Here is a 23,263-nt window from a genome sequence, read left to right as displayed (position 1 = left end):
GAGTTGGTTATTAAATATGTTGTTTACTGGAAAATTGTAGGGCACCTATAAAGAAGACCATGGTGAATGTCTTGAACACTGTGATTCTTGAATACTGTTTGAGTATTTGGCTGTGTGGCAATTCTTTTGGAAAACTTGAAATTCTCATGGAATTAAATTTTACCTTGAAAAATCAGGGAAATCTCAGGGAATTCTGCATTTTTACCTAGCACTGAAATTGAATCTTATTTAGTTTTATAAATCACCAATTTTAAAATACTTAATATCTCAAAGTATGTTAATTATATGAGTATTATTCTATATACATTACCAATGTTTAAAAACTGTGCTTATACTATTGCTTATGGCTGGTATACAGCTCAGCTCAGAGGAAAGGAAAGTCCTTATTCTGGTATGCTGCCCCATCTGCCCCCTTTTCCCTTCTTCCACTCACCATTAATTTATCAGGAGCTTCTTGACACCATCTTCCTCCTTACATCTGTAATTCACAGGGATTTTTTCCCAAATTTGAATAGACACGTTGGTTGGGTTCTGTACTAGATTTGATTAATGTAAAACATAAAAGCAATTCAAATGCATGCTACCAGATTTACTATTGGTTGATTTGCTATGAAAATGCTATGTGAATGCAAAGGAGAAACCTTTGGGATGTAAAGCAATTCTTTTTATGAAATAATATATAGAAAGTTCAGAGGATCAACATTTGCAGCTGAATGATTCTATGGCCTTTCATGTACATTTCCCCAAATGGCTACAAGGTCAAGTTCTTTTACAGAGATTTGGAGCCAAAGTGTTTTCGTGAACTCTGTTTGGGAGTGGAGCAAGAAAGGGAATGACTAGAAATAGTAGAATATTGCCTCTGCCACTTCTGTACAATGGTTTGTGTAGAATGTATGAAGACATAGATACCTAAATTTTGTTGAACATGTTAGAAGTAAAGTGAGCAGAACATGCAGATCTCTTTGTTTTGTGATGTGGACATTGACAAGAAGCTACAAAGAGGCAAAAGAATTAGTTTAAACAATTGAAAATCCAGGATGGAATAATGACACTATTATGAAAATGATAGTTGCTACTCACCATAGAGCAGGGATGCTGAGTCACAGGTAGACACAACAAAAAGACTGTCAAACAAGCAAGCTTTCACCTTTTGGCCTGTGTCAGAATTAGACAACATACACACACATACTATGCAAATGCACCCAGACACTGTGGTCATGTGTGTGTAAGTTGTGTTTGCATAGAGAGAGAGAGAGAGAGAGAGAGAGAGAGAGAGAGAGAGAGAGAGAGAGAGAGAGAGTTGTCTAATTCTGACGAAGGCCGTTTTGGTGAAAGTTTACTTATTTGACAGTCTTTTTCTTGTGCCTACCTGTGACTCAGCATCTCCATTTTATGATGAGTAGCAGCTCTACGTTTCATAATATCATCAAAAGAATTAGTTTATTTTACACTAATGTGCCCCATAGATGAATGCACAGATGCTTGTTTGGATTTGTCTCAGTCTTACATTGTGCTATCACGTTAGACGTACTAGTAGTCTTACTACAAATATCAGTGAATTGGGTTGGGAAATGCTTCTGCTCAGAGGGAGGAAATTTTGCTTTCTTAGATGGACTAGTTGGCTTGTTACAAATATCAGTGAACTGTAAAACATTTTTATGAATTAGTTTGATTTAAGGTCGTGTACTCATCGTTACAGATGATCTGTCACAGCCGTAGTCCTGGATTCTTAGACAGTTCCTGTATTATGTTTCAATAGAGTGTTTATTACGATCTCAAAGAATATCAAAGAATCTTTACAAAACACAAATAAGTAGTAACATACTTACAGTAATGAAATGAATCTTAACTCAACAAGCTAGATGCTTTATGTCCAAATACACACAAAGTACTCACTCACTTGCCAATATGGCTGCCCCTTTATATACAAATCCAAACAATCCTCAGTATTGTTATAAAGGATTTTTTAATAATATTACAATTAAAAATGTTATCTACATATTAATGTCTGATTCCGTCAGTTGCATTGGCACTTACAGAACGAATACATATAACAAACTTTAATCATTTGATATTTTATAAATGTGAAAATACTCAAACATGAAATATTAACAATACTTTAGATGTTTTTATTAATTACAGAAGATTCATACTGAAGTGAACATTCCTACACTCTTCAATACAATTTCAGTGTACTAATTATCTTGTTAGTAACTATTCCACAAGTACATATTTATCTACACCCCTATAGTATTCACATCAGAAATTTTCTATTTATGGTTCAAAATATTTTTTTTTTTTTAGATTGGTTTTAATGGACTGTTATATCTCAATTTGATTGGGAAATGCTTCTGTTCAGAGGTAGAAAAATTTGACTATATACTCCTTGCAAATGCTATGTACTCAACCACTGTGGAAATACTTATCCAACAAAACTGAATTGTCAAATCACATTGGCAGACTAGATCATGATTCAAATTAAACTTTGTGCTGAGTTATGAAAGTTTTACTTTGCAAGTAACACAGTTGGCGAGCGAAAAAGATTATCTGCACAAATATTGATCCTTCTCCCAACAGTGATATGTAATTTCAATAGCAAACTTGGTAAAGGCTCTAATTTTTTCTCTTTATAATTGTGTAGTTCAATGAGCTAAGATACCACTTGTGTCAGGTCACAGTTTCAATTATAACAAAGAAGATGACAAATTTGTACAGAAATATCTACTACTAAGTGTGTTTTATTATAAGCAAGCCCTTTTATATCTGTTCCATCTAATCATTTACATTCCAGAAACTTATCTTGCTATGACATTTGAAGAAGCAAAATTAAAGATAATGCAGAGTCTAAATCCGGCTTAAGGCTAGTGGATGGATTTCCATTAATATTTCTTGTTCTATATTTTGCTTCCCTCTTTTTGTGACATGTATGATGAGTGATGTAAATAAATCTCTGTATCAAATGCAAGCTGAAATAATTCACGTTGGTTGGTCAGTGATGCAACTAGCAGATGGATACACAAAATGAAAATTTTCAGATTTATTGAAAGCAATTTGTTTCTTATGTTACATATACTGTTTCTCTATAGGAATTGCTACTCATGACAAAAAATGTGTGACCGACGACCAGAAAAGCCTGTTGACCACGTAACAGTCGCAGACTGGGATGCTCGCATTCAGGAGCTGCGAGAGACAGCACGCAGGAGGAGGAAGGAGGCTCACGACTTGCGACAAGAGAGTATCCAGCTGCGTGCTGACACGGCTGTCACAACACACTGGAGCCTGCTGCAAAGTTCACAATCTCTGCAAGACAGGTTAGACAATATGCAGATCAGACAGCACACCCTATACTCAACTCAGTTGTCCAATAATATCTTTCTTAGATCATACTCCTGGTAAACATTATGATGAGAAACATGTTGACTGGATAAAGATTGCATAGACAATTTAAAACAAATTATTTATGTTGTTGCATGCTGTCCATTTACAGGGTAATATGATATTATGATTTTTATGTGTGACTATATACAGTTGAATTAATGTAAATTTTATTTAGTGAGGTGTATTTCACCTCAGTTTGTTGAGGCATCTTCAGTGGCAGTACGCATTGCTGTCTTTCGCATGTATGCTTGCTGTTATTCTGGTGAAGCTATTCTTCTGCCTACATCACAGTGAAATCTTGTCAGCACAGCACAAAAATTAATTATAATGTTTGTGCAAACACAATAACATTGTGGAAAGTTGTCATACAGTTTGCGTGTTCTGCTGACAAAGTTTGTTAGTGGTGTAGCCAGGACAGCAGCTTCACTAGAAGAATAGTAAGTATATATGATACAGGCAACAACATACACTGCAGTTGAAGATGTCTCAATAAATTAAGATAAGACATGTTTATTTAGATGCACAAATGCAGACATAATCTAAAAATCATTAACTAATAATGTTTTTCACGAGTTCTTATACGGCATAGGAGGAAGAGTTACAGAGAAACAGCTTTCATCTGCTGTAGAGAACACTTCTGCTGCTGCCATCCACCATACATTTTATTTTCATGGGCAGACTGTCAAACTGCTTTACAGCTGTGTACTTCACACCTTTCTGTGCCAAAGGCATATTCACTACAGTGAAGTGCAGACCATTTTTCTCTCTAATAATGTATTTATGAATGTCTCTATTACCATTATTAAATAAACACACTGTGAGGCTAGGCTTAAAACACCCAGTTGGTTAAAGAGATTCCTGCAAGAGTACATGTGTGAACCCCACATGTAATTATAATTACTTTCTTTTGTACAGTGAATACTTTTTGCCTAACTGAGCAGATACACTAGAATATTATCACGCAGGACACCAGTGAATAAAAATCTGTGAAGTATGATAATTAAGTGATTTATTTGGCAACAGTTCTTATGACAAAAGTAACGGAAGCTAAACTTTTTAGCAGGTTTCCTATATTGTGTTTCCAGTTTGAGTTTTCATCAGTATGTGCACACAATAACTTAAATTTGTCAACAGTGTTTATTATTTTTGTTGGTACAATACATTAACAGGAGATGTGGTGTTTTTGAGAGTACAAAACTGGATGAGCTGTGTCTATTCAAAAGTTCAAAGTTAACCCATTGGTGCAAAACCATTAATAACTTTTATAAAAACATCATTTACTGTTTTTGCTGTTGATACTTTATTGCACAGCTTGGCAACAATACTTGTATCATCTACAAAAAGGACTAATTCTGCTGCCTCCTACAAATAAATTGGTAGATTATTCATATATAGCAAGAACACTATTACTCGCTTGATCTAACTCTATGCGATGCATATTATGGTCTCTTCTCATGCAGAAGATATATCCTTCGTTGTATAACTCATGTAACTTGGATAATTTAAACTTGTATATCATGATTTTGTATTGTTGCTGAACCTTGAGTGAAGACATTAAAGTTTCGCTTCCTACCTCTCCTAGAATTCAGAAGCAAGCCAGGAGTTTAATGAAAGGAGAACACTCCTCAGGGTCTGGCTACATGTTCCATCTCCTATTACAAAGTCTGTGGGATGATGACTGCTATACTTATTTCATGAGTTAGGTTCTTAAAGTTTTCTCTAAAAAGTAATAGGTATTTCAGAGGCTGAAAAATGTATTTCTGATTACACATCATTAAGGGCAATGAGGTAAAAACAATGGTGTATAATTGTACTGCTAGTTGCTTGAACATCAGCTGTGCAGCAAAATGTGTACAATGCTTTTTATATACCAATAAACTTACAAATGTGAGAGAAACACGCATGCTGACAATCCATGCGCAGCAGACAATCTTAATTGGAACATTGCCAGAGAAATTAACATCTTACCTGCAGAATTACAGCACGGTGTTGGTAACATCACCACACGAAGTCAGCAATGCCTAGATGCTCATGGCCACCACTTCAACGATCTTTTTAGTTAGTTCTGTACAACTTGAATCTCAGATGTGAGATGTACCAGTTTCACATGGGACACAGGGTATATTTTCATAAAAAAAAGTTGTGTACACAATAATGTACTGTTTTATCTCTTCCTTGTCATTGGTTTTACAGGAAACAGGAAAAATGTGTTTATGGCTTATCGGCTAATGATTAGAACACTACTACAGAACTGCAACATTCAAAACTTTGTAATCCTATCCATTTGTAGATTAAAACTATACGAAATACTGTCAACTGAAGCTGCTATCCTCACACATCCAGCAGCTGGAGAGGTCTCTTTCCTACAGTGTACACCAATAATCCCAACCGATTTACCCATTCATTTTAAGCAACTTCAGTTGCCAATGAATGTTTCATTTGGAATAACAATAAACAAAGCTCAAGGTCCAAGACATCGGTAAGAGGAGATTTGGGTGTAAGAGGAGCGAGAGGGATGGTGTGAGGAAATGGACACATAAATGGGCGAAGAGGAGCGGACAGAGAGATGGGTGTAGGATGTATTTCTAATTTTCATACATATTTAGCAGCTGTAAAGCATTGCTGGATTTGCTAGTAGTTATATGAATGCCCAGAATTGTTCGGTTTGTGCATTTTCGGGAGCATGTAGGAGGTGGGTGTACAGGCTATTGTTGGCATGAGTAGGGAGATGGATTCAGGGGAGAGTTTCTGGGAAAAGCCTAAGGATTTTAGCAGGGACTGGAACTTATGGTCAACTTCTGGGATGTCCTTAGGCTCTTCCCAGAAACTCTCCCCTGAATCCATGTCCCTACACACTCCAACAACAGCCTGCACACCCACCTTCTACATGCTCCCAAAAATCCACAAACCTAATAATCCTGGATGTCCCATTTGGTTGTTTACAGTGCCCTCACCAAAAGATTGTCGGCTCTTGTCGACCAACATGTGCAACCAATTGTCCAAAACCTACCCTCGCGCATTAACGGTACCAACCCCTTCCTGCACCAGCTGTATCATCCCCACGCCCTTACTTTCCAGATACCTACTTATCGCTGTTGATGCAACCTCCTTATACACCAATATCCCTCATGCCCATGGCCTTGCTGTGACTGAATGCTACCTCTCCCAATGCCCTGCAGATTTGAAACCCACTACTTCGTTCCTCATACACCTAACCAATTACATCCTACCCCATAACTACTTCACCTTTGAAGGGAAGGTGTACAAACAAATTCATTGCACAGTTATGGACACCCACATGGCACCCTCCTAAGCCAACCTATCCATTGGCCACCTACAGGAAACATTCCTAACTTCCCAAAATTGGTCTGGTTCAAGTTTATTGATGATGTCTTTATAATCTGGACCCAAGGCCAAGAACCAATATCCTCATTCCTCCACAACCTAAACTCCTTCTCTCCAATCCACTTCACTTGGTCCTCCTCCACCTTCCTAGATGTCGATTTCCTCCTCTCAGATGGCTCCATCCACACAACGGTCCACATTACACCCCTCAACAGTACCTGCACTCTGACAGCTGCCACCCCTTCCACACTAAAAAATCCCTCCCATGGAGCCTTACCACCTACACTGGACGCATCTGCAGTGATAACTCCCTCACCCAGTATGCTGAAGGCCTTCATAGGCAGGCAATACCCTCCAGACCTAATTCACAAACAGATATCCCATGTCATATCCTCACACGTACCTGATCCTCACATCCATCTCAAGAACAAACCACAAAGAAGTGCCCCCCTTGTCATCCAGTACCACCTGTGATTGGAATTACTGACCCATGTCCTTTGTCAGGGCTTTGATTATCTATCATCATGCCCTGAAATGTGGGATATTCCACATTTCCAGTCCCTCCAAAGGTGGTGTTCCGCCACACACCTAACAATCTCCACAACATCCTTGTCCACTCATATGCCGCTCCCACCCCCAACCCCTGCCACATAGATCGTACCCCTGTGGAAGACCACGATGCAAGACCTGTCCATTCCACCCACACAGCAACACCTACTCCAGTCCTGTCACAGACTTATCCTACACCATCAGATTCCGGGTTACCTGTGAAAGCAGCCATTGTATATGCCAGCTCTGCTGCAACCACTGCACAGAATTTTACATTGGTATGACAACCAACCAGCTGTCTACTACAATGAATAGCCACTGCCAAACTGCTGCCAAAAACAAGGTGGACTACCCAGCAGAGCACAACAATCGAGATTTCAATGGTTGCTTCACAACTTGTGCCATCTGGATCCTCCCCATGACCAACAGCTTTTCTGAGCTGCACAGATGGGAGCTATCCTTACAGCACATCCTTTGCTCCTGTAACCTCCCTGGCCTAAACCTGTCTCCCCAACCCCACACCCAGTGTGTGTGTGTGTGTGTGTGTGTGTGTGTGTGTGTGTGTGTCTCGCATGCCCAGCCGTCTGCCATCTGCTCACTCTACATACATCCTTAGCTAGCCCACAGATGACTCCCCACTCTCCCACAAGCTGATAGACACTTCTCCCCAACCCCCTCCCTGCCTCTTGCATATCTCCATCCCTCACCCACCCCATCCTGCACCCCCACCTCACCCTCATACACTCATGGGTCAGGAAAGAGCTGGCAGTCAACTGAGCATGATGTAGAGTGACAAGTGTGTGCATGCGTGTGTGTGCGTATGGGTCATTCAAAAAGCTAGCAAACCTCTGTACCTTTTGCTTATGAACCTATCAATGACACAGTGCTTCTGCCTATTGATGAGTTGTCTCCTTTATTCCTAAATAATTTGTAAATATGATACACTATTTTTTTGTGCATGTGTCACTACATTTACATTCAAACTGCAAAATTGCTTAATTTAGTAGTAAAAATTAAACATCTGTATTCCAGCCTAGATTCTTATCCAAATTTATTGCGAGAAATTTAACAGCTTCGACTTCTTCAGTATGGTGATGCTTGATTTATTTTAGTCTTCTGGCATTTTTAACTCTTGGTTTTCATACCAATGGGTTTCTATGATGACAAGTTTCAACCAACTTAAATTGAACTAATTTTTTAGGATATTATGGTGTTCAAAATAGAGCCTACAATATTGTCTGTATCCTTACCTTCAATTAACACATAGTGTAATCTTTAAACAGACCTGCTGGTCAGTATGTATTTATGGCTAAATCATTGAAGTACAATAAAAGACCTTAAAATGGAGCTGTGGGGCTCACTTTTTGATACTGATGCTGTCTGCCATTTTGAATAATAATTCACTTCTCAGACTGACAATTACCCCTTGTCTACAGAAATGATGTAATCCATAGTGTGGCAGACATTAGCTAGGTTTTATTTAATGTGCTGACAGATGTACCGAAGTTCGCCGAGTGGAACACCTGCTGGAATTGAAGAGGGCAGCAACAGTCTGTGAGATGGAACGCCTAGAGGAGGAGAAAGCCATGTGCCAGCGGCAGCTAGAGCTGCTGTCTGTGCCGAGGGCTGTGACTGTCGAGTGCCAACTGGCTATCGACCAGAGACTGGACACTGACCTTCTTAGAGACCCTGTGCATCTGCAGCTGCAGAAGGTACCTCCTCAGTGGCCTCCTAGTGAGATCTCATTGCTTTTACAAAGTGTACTTCTCCATTTTGTAAAATGAAGAAACCACAAAACAGCTGCTTAATTAAAAATCTTTTACTGTATACATGACAGGTTTCAGAACACTGTTTTTTTCCTGTATGTGTTCCCAGTCACACATCACAGAGGGAATGGTTTTTATAGAATTTATGGCCCTCCTTTTATCCTTTTCACGTGGAACTTTTGGTTCCATGACAACATTGGAGTGAGGTTGATTAAATGATTTATGTTTTACACCAAGTGATGGCACTGTAAGTGTTCTGGAACCAGTCATATGTATAATAAAAGGTCATTGGTCAAGCAACTGTTGTGTGGCTTCTTCATTTCACAAAATAGACTTATACAGTTGTGGCTTCCCCATTAGAAGTTTTCCGCTTGTGAAATATGATGTAATTGTCAGTTCAGAAGACTGTGATTAAAAAATGATTTTTTTCTTCTTTTATTATGTCTGATGACAATCAATTATTTTTATTTTTCAGCTGTGATCTACATCCATATTCAGATCCAAAAACAGGAACATATTGTTGACTTTCATTCTGAAATTTAGGGATAGTGAGAGGGTGAGTTTTGTAAGCAGTATCCTCAAGGTGTAGCCACAAGAAAACGTCAAATGGGGATTAATCACGAGGTCAATGGAACTACTATTCTGTAAGAATCTCTTCTCTGTGAAAACACTTATCCAAGAATGAACTGATTTTGTTGGCTGAATGAGATGACGCATTCTTCCTCTGAAACCACTCACACTGTAGCTGGTCTTCAATTATAGTGTTTACAAATTTTTGCACCATCTGTGTACAGCATTACTGTTCACTGTGCCATGAAAGAATGTGAAGAAGATTCATCTACTGGAAACTTTTTGCGTGTGCAGAGTAGACTTGTGCAACTATAGCACAAACTCAGGAATTCTCTGCATCACATGTCGACCACGATGGAACCACGCCTTATCTGACCAAAACCAATGATGACATTATATATGACATGAACCCTGCACTGACAGAGAGGTACACATTTTCCAGTGTGTTCAATTAAAAAATGTCATTAGCAGCATGAAGTTTGTAGGAGTGCAACTTTTAACAGTTGGGTTGTACCAACTGAGACACCAGACTTGGTAGATAAGCACTGCATGGACTTCATGGGGCTCAAAGAATATGCTTATGTTAGTTCCATCTGCAGTATTTCACTTCTTTCAGGTCTTGCAGTACTTGCTTGCTGCAAACTTGCCATATTTTTCTGTAAAGTCATTCCAAGTCTCAGTACAACTGAAACATCAAAGGTGATGAACAAGTGAACATGGAAGATGCAACAGAAAGAAGCATCCTTTCATAAAGTTGCATCAATTCTTGAACATCCAGTTGTAAGTGAACAAGCTTCTTGTATTAAACTTTGAAGGCAATCTTTTGTTTTGAGATAAAATTATTGACAGCAGGCATTTGTATTTTATTCAGGAATCTGATTCCTCATACTGATTCTAATCTAGAACTGCACTGCCTCTTCTTGTCAGCTTCCACACACTTTTAATATCCCACAAGATTCTTCAGTTGGCAGTAACTTTCACCACAATTAACACAAATGTCAAATATATTAGATGTAACAGGAATTATAAGTAGTCTACAGAGTGAACTACTCCCAAGCTCCAGCCAGCCCTAGAATTTTTACATAACTAAATGAATATCCCTGCTTCAATGACTCCAGTAAATTAATTATATTGTTATGTTTATACATGGTATCATACATAGACTCCCATCGTTTTCCAAGACTTCCACCAGATTAGCCATTAATGCCATAACTGTGCCCTGGCAGCTGCTGTTCCATCTCACCAGTTGACACCTACTACTGCACCATATGTTGTAAGAGACTCTGAAACCACAAGTTAACCCAAATCACTAACTATATTCAGATGCCAAGTTGTACTGTTATACTTATAAATTGTTTATTGTGTGCAGGAGCTGGGACTGATAGAACAGAAGAAGAATGACCTGGAAGCAGAGTGCAAGGCAGCCTGGGAGCAGCTGCAGAGACTCGGGGAGTGCCTCAACCAGCTGTCTAGAGACCTGCAGAACAAGGGTGAGGCAATCGCGGTGGATGAGAGTGCACTTGGTCTAAAACCCTCCAGTAGTGGCATTGGGTTCAGGCAGGACCCAACGAGACATCCCAAAGAGTGAGTATGTTTCTCAGTAATATGTAAGTTACATCATTACAGATAACAGTTTGGAGGAATATCATGTTATATGCAACTGTAGCATGTATCATCATCATCATCATCATCATCATCATCATCATCGTCGTCGTCGTCGTCGTCGTCGTCATACAGTCCTAATTTCCCAGATACTGTTAATGAACCTCTTGCACTTCCATCTCTCCATGTATAGCCTTTCACAGAGAACATCTTCCATTGTCATTCCTCTGGCAGAGAGGTCTCCTTAATTACATCCACCCAACAGGTTCTGGGTCTTCCTACAGAATGTTCCCCTTCCACCTCTCTTTTGAAACTTATTTGGTCTGTTCTTGTAGGCTCCAAACTTATTACTTGCAGGTAGCACCGTAGTCTGTATTAACTGATCTGGTTTAAAGGAATGTCTTGATTCCAGCTTCCTTCCTCACCTTCCTATTTCTTAATTTATCCATCTTGGTCTTCTAGATAGTGGAGCTAAGGAATTTCATTTTTGATGCTTGGAGTCTCAATGATACTGTGAGAATTCAAGATTTGGTACAATAGATCAATACTGGTATTAATTAACTGTTAACTATCACTGCTTTTGCTTTCTCTGGAAGCATGTTGTCCCATAAAAGGATTCTCACTTGTCGTTAGAATTCAGAATCCTTCTGCACTTTGTTGATAATCTCCTGTCTAATCAAATTGTCCGTGGAGGTTATACTTTCTGAGCTATGGAAAACTGTCTGATCACTCTAGTTGGTGGTATCATGGTTTCCCACTTGCAGGATGCCCATCTCTGTTGGTTGGCATTACCACTGTCTTGGTCTTGCTCATGTGAGGTTTTACTCCTGCAACTGTGATTTCCATATGTTGAGTCTGGTCTGAAAATTCTCTTCTTCTCCATCTCAGATGTCATCATTAGCAAAGAACTTGCATGGAGTTCACCAAAACTTTTCTTTCTGTTCTGTATTATATCATCCATAACAGTGATGAACAGTTGAGAAGTTAGTGCAGTGCCTCGCTCCATCCTTGATCTGAAACCATGAAGATTGTTCCTCTACAACTTGTACAGAGCTACTACAGCTCTTGTACACCACCTGACTTTTCCTTACCAGCCCTTCAGCATTTACAATATTGAGTTTCAGTTTTATAGTGCTACAGAAACATTCTCTTTTATTAGATGACTCAGTATCTGGAAGATGAGAGCCCTGTTTTAAGTTTTAACAAACTCAATGAGAAACAAAAGAGTTTTGATACCAATCATTTTGTTGTTCCTTAATATAAGAATTTATACAGTTCTGTATGCCTTTGAATCAATTTTGGAAACATTTTTGACACTTTGATGCTTATACCTCAAAACTGTCCTTTTTGAAAGATTCAGCTACATCGTGACGTGATGAAAATGACTGTCCACACATATTTTGTTTGCTGTAATGGAACAAAAAGAAGTTGTCTGTGATAATCAGATGAATGTAGGTCATGAGATTTTAGCTTCATTGTTCGACATGTTGTGCAATAGCTGGCATTGTCATAATGAAGAATGATGCAATATTTTCAATTATTTTTTCTTATTGCATCAATGACGTGTGGTACACAACTTCTCATATAGCATTTACTGTTCGTCAGTCCTCTAAAGTAATTGCCACATGTCCTGTGTAATAAAAGTAACAAGTCTTTCCTGGATGAAGTTCATAACTGAACAACTTTTGCTGATTTCAGCTCATCTTGAAACACCCTAACAATTGCCTGCTGCTTAGTTTCCACCTTGTACAAATATATCAAAGTTTCATATGCTGTTATGATCTTATAGACAGGTTTTGCACATGCTTGGTTGAGTTTTTCAAGCATTTCCATACATTAATTGACAGAGTCTCATTTTGAGCTCAAGTCAAATTGTGCTGAATGCATCGAGAACAGATCTTTTTTCACAGCTAAATTTTAATGCTGAACTGAATGTACTGCGCTTTTCGATGTGCCTAAGGATGCCCCTGTCTCACACACTCAGTCATTTGGTGGTCCTCTTTGATTGAGTTGTGTACAGTGTGAATGTTTCTTGGGACAGCAACTGATCGCATTTGACCTTTGCAAAATTCAGCAAACCAGTCATAAACTGTACTGTCTGAAGGTGACTGATTACCTAAAGCTGAATGAAGTGACTAGAGGCACTGATGTTGAATAAGGTCTTTACAAAGTTATAAAAATTATTCAACAGGCACATTCACATGAAATTTCCAAATTTTAACAACACTGTTTGTTTCAATGTTCACTGTAGACAAACTGTTTGGCCACTTTCGGAACTGCCATTGTTTTAACATTAACAAACTTTAAAACAATAGTGATGTCTGCCTCAGTGGCACTATACAGAGGTCATTTGTAAAAACTTAAAAGGCGACCCTCTAACAGTGTTGAATGAGTCAGAAATTGTCTTCAGCTTGGTATAGTATTCTAATTTTGCAAATTAGATGACGGCTTAGAATACTTAGCACTCAGTGACACGTGCCATTGTACAGAAACTGTTTTGAATACATACTAATGTAAAAATGCCAGAACATTTAATAATCTGGTTCTGAAACCTGAAACTTTTTTAGATTAAAATTGCATACTGGACTGAGACTCAAATCTGGAATGTTTGCTTTTCGCATTTGCCTCTGTCAGTCATGGGCTACATTCTTCTCAGAACTCAGCCTTACAGCTTCAGTTCTACATCAGCTCTCTACTACATTCCAAACTTCATTGAAGCTGTCTTGTATGGCTTGCTGCAGGCAGGTAAAACTGTTGTAGGCACAATGTAAGAAATAAGACTGACTTTTGCTGTATCTGGGTCTTGAAAATGTTCCAGAAATACCTACAGACTCAAGTTACCAGCTAAATTTATAACTGGCAAGTGTTGTCACTTTGTGCAGTCACGTTCATCAGTGGCACATAATGTCAATGAAAAGTATGTTACAATTGTTGTTGTTGTTGTGGTCTTCAGTCCTGAGACTGGTTTGCTGCAGTTCTCCATGCTACTCTATCCTGTGCAAGCCTCTTCATCTCCCAGTACCCCCTGCAACCTACATCCTTCTGAATCTGCGTAGTGTAGTCATCTCTTGGTCTCCCTCTATGATTTTTACCCTCCACGCTGCCCTCCAATACTAAATTGGTGATACCTTGATGCCTCAGAACATGTCCTACCAACCGATCCCTTCTTCTGGTCAAGTTGTGCCACAAACTTCTCTTCTCCCCAATCCTATTCAATACTTCCTCATTAGTTATGTGATCTACACATCTAATCTTCAGCATTCTTCTGTAGCACCACATTTTGAAAGCTTCTATTCTCTTCTCGTCCAAACTATTTATCGTCCATGTTTCACTTCCATACATGGCTACACTCCATACAAATACTTTCAGAAACGACTTCCTGATACATAAATCTATATTCGATGTTAACAAATTTCTCTTCTTCAGAAACGCTTTCCTTGCCATTGCCAGTCTACATTTTACATCCTCTCTACTTCGACCATCATCAGTTATTTTGCTCCCCAAATAGCAAAATTCCTTTACTACTTTAAGTGTCTCATTTCCTAATGTAATTACCTCAGCATCACCCGACTTAATTAGACTACATTCCATTATCCTCGTTTTGCTTTTGTTGATGTTCATCTTATATCCTCCTTTCAAGACACTATCCATTCCGTTCAACTGCTCTTCCAAGTCCTTTGCTGTCTCTGACAGATTTACAATGTCATCGGCGAACCTCAAAGTTTTTATTTCTTCTCCATGGATTTTAATACCTACTCCAAACTTTTCTTTTGTTTCCTTCACTGCTTGCTCAATATACAGATTGAATAACATCAGGGAGAGGCTACAACCCTGTCTCACTCCCTTCCCAACCACTGCTTCCCTTTTATGCCCCTCGACTCTTATAACTGCCATCTGGTTTCTGTACAAATTGTAAATAGCCTTTCGCTCCCTGTATTTTACCCCTGCCGCCTTCAGAATTTGAAAGAGAGTATTCCAGTCAACATTGTCAAAAGCTTTCTCTAAGTATACAAATGCTAGAAATGTAGGTTTGCCCTTCCTTAATCTAGCTTCTAAGATAAGTCGTAGGGTCAGTATTGCCTCACGTGTTCCAACATTTCTACGGAATCCAAACTGATCTTCCCCGAGGTCGGATTCTACTAGTTTTTCCATTCGTCTTAAAGAATTCGCGTTAGTATTTTGCAGCTGTGACTTATTAAACTGACAGTTCGGTAATTTTCACATCTGTCAACACCTGCTTTCTTTGGGATTGGAATTATTATATTCTTCTTGACGTCTGAGGGTGTTTCACCTGTCTCATACATCTTGCTCACCAGATGGTAGAGTTTTGTCAGGACTGGTCTCCCAAGGCCATCAATAGTTCCAATGGAATGTTGTCTACTCCGGGGGCCTTGTTTCGACTCAGGTCTTTCAGTGCTGTGTCAAACTCTTCACGCAGTATCGTATCTCCCATTTCATCTTCATCTATATCCTTTTCCATTTCCATAATATTGTCCTGAAGTACATTGCCCTTGTATAGACCCTCTATATACTCCTTCCACCTTTCTGCTTTCCCTTCTTTGCTTAGAACTGGGTTTCCATCTGAGCTCTTGATGTTCGTACACGTGGTTCTCTTATCTCCAAAGGTCTCTTTAATTTTCCTGTAGGCAGTATCTATGTTACCCCTAGTGAGATAAGCCTCTACATCCTTACATTTGTCCTCTAGCCATCCCTGCTTAGCCATTTTACACTTCCTGTCGATCTCATTTTTGAGACGTCTGTATTCCTTTTTGCCTGTTTCATTTACTGTGTTTTTATATTTTCTCCTTTTATCAATTAAATTCAATATTTCTTCTGTTACCCAAGATTTCTACTATCCCTCGTCTTTTTACCTACTTGATCCTCTGCTGCCTTCACTACTTCATCCCTCAAAGCTACCCATTCTTCTTCTACTGTATTTCTTTCCCCAATTCCTGTCAATTGCTCCCTTATGCTCTCCCTGAAACTCTGTACAACCTCTGGTTCTTTCAGTTTATCCAGGCCCCATCTCCTTAAATTTCCACATTTTTGCAGTTTCTTCAGTTTTAATCTGCAAGTCATAACCAATAGATTGTGGTCAGAGTCCATATCTGCCCCTGTAAATGTCTTACAATTTAAAACCTGGTACCTAAATCTCTGTCTTACCATTATACAATCTATCTGAAACCTGTCAGTATCTCCAGGCTTCTTCCATGTATACAGCCTTCTTTTATGATTCTTGAACCAAGTGTTACCTATGATTAAGTTGTGCTCTGTGCAAAATTCCACCAGGCGGCTTCCTCTTTCATTTCTATGCCCCAGTCCATATTCACCTACTACGTTTCCTTCTCTCATTTTTCCTACTGCCGAATTCCAGTCACCCATGACTATTAAATTTTCATCTCCCTTCACTATCTGAATAATTTCTTTTATTTGATCATACATTTCTTCAATTTCTTCGTCATCTGCAGAGCTAGTTGTCATATAAACTTGTACTACTGTAGTAGGTGTGGGCTTCGTATCTATCTTGGCCACAATAATGCAATCACTATGCTGTTTGTAGTAGCTTACCCACATTCCTGTTTTCCTATTCATTATTAAACCTACTCCTGCATTACCCCTATTTGATTTTGTGTTTATAACCCTGTAGTCACCTGACCAAAAGTCTTGTTCCTCCTGCCACCGAACTTCACTAATTCCCACTATATCCAAATTTAACCTATCCATTTCCCTTTTTAAATTTTCTAACCTACCTGCCCAATTACGGGATCTGACATTCCACGCTCCGATCCGTAGAATGCCAGTTTTCTTTCTCCTGATAACGATGTCCTCTTGAGTAGTCCCCGCCCGGAGATCCGAATGGGGGACTATTTTACCTCTGGAATATTTTACCCAAGAGGACGCCATCATCATTTAATCATACAGTAAAGCTGCATGCCCTCGGGAAAAATTACGGCCGTAGTTTCCCCTTGCTTTCAGCCGTTCGCAGTACCAGCACAGCAAGGCCGTTTTGGTTATTGTTACAAGGCCAGATCAGTCAGTCATCCAGACTGTTGCCCCTGCAACTACTGAAAAGGCTGCTGCCCCTCTTCAGGAACCACACGTTTGTCTGGCCTCTCAACAGATACCCCTCCGTTGTGGTTGAACCTACGGTACGGCTATCTGTATCGCTGAGGCACGCAAGCCTCCCCACCAACGGCAAGGTCCATGGTTCATGAGGGGTATGTTACGATACTGATGAGTAATTATTATTGCAAATTTTGTCATATATCATAAACTGGCTTTTACCTGGATATGAGCAGGTGGTAGAGGATATAGTTTCCTTGTGCAAGGGTTTCACAAAGCAGGATGTGATGATAGTGGGTGGAGTGAGAAACAATATTGATAGGGATCAGGGCTACAGTATTGAGTGTAACATGGTGAAAATAGCCTCGGCAACAACACATAGCAATGTTGGGTTGGTGCCTGCTTTCGTGCGGCATGATCAGCCCCAGTTGGACCATTCTGTCAGGAGGGTAAATATGGAGTTGGATCAGTTGCATAGGGCGGCCACTTTGTCAGATATTGGATTGGTTCCTGTCGAGGCTATTGATAAGGAGATTTCACAAGACATGGCCTACACCTCAGTAGGAAAGGGAAGGGTAAACGGTCAGGGTTGTTAGTGAAATCCATAAGGGGGGACACTAGTACTCATGGAAGTACCTCTTTTTTTTTAGACTAATATCAGTGTCCAATGAGAAGTTCAGGCAGGCAGGTGCTAAAGAGGTCCAAAACTCACAAAATTCTCACAACAGGAAAGTAAATAATAATGTTACCATATTTAACCAAAATACTGGTGGATTAAAGAAAAAAAAGTAGATTCTCACAAAAGTAAAGTAAAAAATAATGTTTCCATTTTTCATGAACATATTCCAGGATTGAAGAATAAAGTAGATGAGCTCCTGGCTTGTTTAGATGACATTGAATCTGGTAATGTAATAGATATACTATGCCTGTCTGAACATCACATCGTGTCTGATATGGAAAACGTAAATATCAGTGGTTATAAACTAGCTGCACATATGAGCAGAGAGAATAATGTCAGATGAGGAGTTGCCATATATGTCAAAAGTTATCACTGTGTAGAAAGCTTAGATACAAAAAAGTTTTGTCTGGAACAACATATAGAAGCATGTGCCTGTCAACATAAACTGAAGGAGGCTCTTTTATAATTATAACAGTATATAGGTCCCCTTCAGGAAACTTTCATTTATTTCTGGAAAACTTGGATGCCTTGTTGCGCTATCTGTCAGATGGGGGAAAGCAAATTATTATTTGTGGGGACTTAAGTGTTGATTCACTGAAAGAGTGTAATAGGAAGAATGACCTGGAAGTCTTGCTCTGTTCTTTCGACTTGACATCTGTCATTACTTTTCCTACTTGGGTAGTAAAGGACAGCAGCACAATGATAGATAACACTTTTATAGACCAAGATAGGTTTAAAAACATAAATTCTTGTCATGTTGAGAATGGCCTTTCTGATCACGGTGCTCAGCTAGTTGCAGTATATGACATAGCTCCATTCAGTAATTCAAAACTACCCTCCAAAGTTGTGTGTTCAATTAATGATTCAACAATTAGAAATTTCAGATAAAATCTTCAGCAGTTAGACTTGGATGATGTGTATAAGGAACCCGATGCTAATTTAAAATATAACTTATTTCATGATACATTTGCAAGAGAATTTGAAAACTGTTTCTCCAAGAAAGTAGTTAAATCTAATTATAAGAAACCATGCAAAAAATCACGGCTTACTATAGGAATGAAAATATCTTGTAACCACAAAACGGAACTGTATCTAACAACAAGAAAGAGTAATGACCCAGAAACAGCCAAATATTTTAAAAACTACTGTGCTCCATTAAGAAAGGTTATTAAAACGTCCAGAAGCATGTGCATCATGACTGAGATTAATACCTACGATAACAAAATCAAAACAATTTGGAATATTATTACAAGGGAGAAAGGGCAACCAAGAGTGCAGGATGACGGTATCACCATCAAAGCAAATGGAAACTTGACAAACAACAAGCCCGAAGTTGAAAACATTTTGAATAATCAATTTTTAAATGTTATAGAGAAAATAGGATCTAAAGATTCATTAGAAGAAGCAAGGCAGTTAAAGGAAGAGGCTTACCCACTCCATTTGATACAATTGAAATTCCACCCACCTCTCCTTCTGAAATTAGGTAGATAATAAACTCTTTCAAGAATAAAAGCTCACATGGAATCGATGGGCATTTCCAGCACGATAATAAAAACTTGTTACCAATAAATAAGTGGGATTCTTAGCCACATATGTAATAGCTCTCTGAAGCAGGGTATTTTCGCAGATAGACTGAAGTATGCCATTGTTAAACCTCTGCATAAAAAGAGGATACGTCTGATGTTAACAACTACCACCCAATCTCTCTTCTAAGTGCCTTATCCAAAATTCTTGAAAAAGTAATATATTGTAGAGTAGCTTCAAACCTAACAAAATGTCAGTTTGGTTTTCAGAAGGGTTTTTCAATGGAAAACGCTATATATACTTGCACTAATGAAATATTAAATGCTCTGTGTAACCGGAAGTCACTCATTGGGATTTTTTGTGATCTCTCAAAGGCTTTTGATTGTGTAAATCATGGAATACTTCTAAATAAGCTCAAGTACTGTGGTATGAATGGGACTGTGCTCAAATGGTTTAAATCATACCTTACTGGAAGAGTGCAGAAAGTTGAAATAAGCATTTCACATAATATGCAAAAAACTGGTGATTTCTTAAACTGGAGAACAATCAAGTATGACGTGCCACAAGGTTCGGTCTTGGGTCCTCTGCTGTTCATTAATATATATTAATGACTTGTCATTCTATATCCACGAAGATGTAAAGCTGGTACTTTTTGCCAATGATACAAGTATAGCTATCATACCCAACAGACAAGAATTAACTGGTGAAATTGTAAATTATGTTTTTCAGAAGATCATTAAGTGGTTCTCTGCAAATGGGCTCTCATTAAACTTTGACAAAACACAGTATATACAGTTCCACACAGTAAATGGATGACACCATTAATAAATATAGACTTCAATCAGAAATCACTAGCTAAGGTAGAATGTTCAAAATTTCTGGGTGTATGCATTGATGAGGGGTTCAATTGTAAAAAACACACTGAGGATCTGCTGAAACGTTTGAGTTCAGTTACTTATGCTATTAGGGTCTTTGCAAATTTTGTTGATATACATCTCAGTAATTAGCTTACCATGCCTGTTTTCATTCTCTGCTTTCGTATGGCATCATATTCCGGGGAAACTCATCATTGAGTAAAAGAGTGTTCATTGCACAAAAGAGTGTAATCAGAATAATTGCTCGAGCTCATCCAAGATCATCCTGCAGACACTTATTTAAAGAGCTAGAAATCTTCACTGTAGCCTCCCAATGTATATATTCACTTATGAAATTCGTTATTAACAATCCAAATGAATTCAAAAGTAATAGCAGTGTACATGGCTACAACACAAGGAGAAAGGATGATCTTCACTACTCAAGGTTAAATCTAACTTTGGCTCAGAAGGGGGTAAATTATGCTACCACAAAAGTCTTTGATCACTTACCTAATAGCATCAAAAGTCTGACAGATAGCCGTATAACATTTAAAAGGAAATTAAAAGAATTTCTTAATGGCAACTCCTTCTATTCATTAGATTAATTTTTGGATATAGTAAGTGGGTAATTTCCCCAAACCCCACAAAAAAAAAAATTAAAAATATTAAGTGTCATGTGCCGTGACTCGCCGATCTTTCAAAGCGCAAATAGAGGCACGGGGTGACGTCGGGGAAATAAAACCTCTGTGCGCTGTTGACGAAGCTTGTGGCGTGTCCCTGCTGGCCAACGTGGCCGCAGTACGCTCCCAAGCGCAGCCTCAGCCTAACCATAAACAAACCTCTAAGAAACTGCAGCAAAACCCACGGCAACTTCCTTCATGTCTGCGGTGTTTTATGAAACATTCATGAGAAGATTGTCCACAATGTTGGGCCGTGTGTCACAAATGCAAAAAAAGAAATGGTCATGTGTCATCTGTTTGCAAATCTGACTGCATACATGATGTTCATGAACATGACACTGATTCTGATTCTGTGTTGTCTGTCGATTGTACTTCTTCCCTTTCAGGGAAGTTATTCCTCACTGTCCAAATACTTGGTCGAGATGTTTGCATGCAGGTGGATACTGGTTCTGCTGCCACTATCATCAATTCTCAGACATATCTTCAGTTGGGTTCTCCAATCCTGTCACCTGTTACTAGGCAATTACAGACTTACAACAAACAGGTTTCTCTCTTGGGACAATTTGATGCTGAGGTATCTTACAAATCTGTCGTTCACACTGTTCCCATATTTGTGGTCGACCATAGTAATGCGGAGAATCTTTTTGGTTTTGATGCCTTTCGTGTTTTTGGGTTCTCTGTCAATATCGTCTCTGATGCTATTCTTTATGCTCAATTTGATTCCTTGTCGACGACATTTTCATCCCTTTTTTCTCCTGGGTTAGGTCGTGCAAATGACTTTGAAGCTCATATCATGCTCAAACCCACTGCTCGGCCTAAGTTTTTTCAGGCTCGGCCCATTCCTGTGGCCCTTCGTGATAAGGTCAAACAGGAGCTGGATCATCTCACTGCTTCAGGGATCTTGCTTCCGGTCACTTCCAGTGAGTGGTCCTCTCCTGTCATTGTCGTTGCTAAGCCAAATGGTGATATTCGTCTCTGTGGCGATTTCAAAGCCACTGCAAATTCTCAATGCCTTATCGACACTTACCCTATGCCTCGACCTGAAAAATTGTTCACTAAACTTGCTGGAGGCCAGTGTTTTTCTAAACTTCACCTGTCAGAAGCTTCTCATCAACTTCCTCTTGATGCTATTTCCCGGTAGTTTCTGGTCCTTAACACGTCTTTCAGCCTCTATCAATAACGACGATTGCCACTCAGGGTTGCCAACGCGCCTGCTCTCTTTCAGCGATTTTTGGAACAATTATTGCTCACTGTCCCTGGATGTATAAATTAGATGAACAACACTGTTGTCACTGGCTCCACCACTGAAGAACATCTTCGCACACTTTTTCATGTCTAACAGACTGCCGGTCTTAAGTGTAATCTTCAGAAATCAAAATTTTTTCAGGCATCTATCACATACTTGGGGTTTCAACTCCCTCAGGATGGTATTCGTCCACTTCAGCAAACTGTCGCTGCGATCGATGCCCTTCCTCACCCTGCATCTGTTAAGGAACTGTAGGCCTTCTTGGGGAAAATAGCATACTATCACAGGTTTTTACCATCTGCTGCTTCGGTGGCTCAGCCATTGCATTGCCTGTTGCATAAAAACATGCCTTTTCACTGGTGTGCGTCATGTGATGCGGCTTTCCAGAAATTGAAGACTATGCTGAAAAAGGGCCCGTGCCTGACTACTTATTGATCTGGCCATCATCTTGTTCTTGCCACGGATGCCTCTCAACACGGGGTTGTGCAGTCCTTGTGCACCGTTTTTCTGACGGTTCTGAACAACCCATTGCTTATGCCTCCAAAATGCTCACGGATGCCCAACAAAAGTATTCTCAATTTGAAAAAGAAGCTTTTGCCATTATTTATGCTCTTCATAAGTTTGGTGTTTTTCTCCATGGATCCAAATTTCATCTGTTACGGATCACAAACCACTTGTTTCCTTGTTTCATCCATCAACGTCACTTCCTAACAAGGCTGCCAAAATGGAGTCCTGGTCGCATCTTACGACACCATGGCTGATGCCTGTATGAAATCCAGATGGACACAGATGTTGCAGTGCATCATTCAGACCAGCTTCGGCCTCATGTGCCGGCAACGCCTGTTCCGGATGCCACTACACCACCTTCGGCTCTAACTGACGCTCGGGATACTGGAATCTCTCATTACTCACAACGTAGTCCTCTCACCATCATATCAGTGCCAGAACAAGAACTGACACCAACAGGAGACGTGTCCATTCAGGAACCAGATGACCATCATCTGTTG

The 23,263-nt window shown here is 39.3% G+C and overlaps 1 protein-coding gene across 1 annotated transcript in view; it reads left to right on the top strand.

Annotated features, from left to right (window-relative positions):
• The first annotated feature begins 1,979 nt into the window (after window positions 1-1,979).
• LOC126355623 (uncharacterized) overlaps window positions 1,980-23,263 on the top strand; it is a 42,490-nt gene continuing 21,206 nt past the window's right edge. Inside the window, exons 1-7 of the mRNA XM_050005986.1 lie at window positions 1,980-3,311; window positions 8,768-9,047; window positions 9,110-9,168; window positions 9,276-9,445; window positions 9,924-10,035; window positions 10,112-10,307; window positions 10,978-11,192. Of these exons, the coding sequence (XP_049861943.1) occupies window positions 3,109-3,311; window positions 8,768-9,047; window positions 9,110-9,168; window positions 9,276-9,445; window positions 9,924-10,035; window positions 10,112-10,307; window positions 10,978-11,192 (1,235 nt within the window). The 5' untranslated portion in view covers window positions 1,980-3,108. The remainder of the gene's footprint in view (window positions 3,312-8,767; window positions 9,048-9,109; window positions 9,169-9,275; window positions 9,446-9,923; window positions 10,036-10,111; window positions 10,308-10,977; window positions 11,193-23,263) is intronic.

This window comes from Schistocerca gregaria, chromosome 3 (assembly GCF_023897955.1).
Source record: "Schistocerca gregaria isolate iqSchGreg1 chromosome 3, iqSchGreg1.2, whole genome shotgun sequence".
Lineage (NCBI taxonomy): Eukaryota > Metazoa > Arthropoda > Insecta > Orthoptera > Acrididae > Schistocerca > Schistocerca gregaria.
The sequence above is the reverse complement of the archived record's forward strand: the minus strand, read 5'-3'. Positions and strand labels throughout refer to the sequence as shown.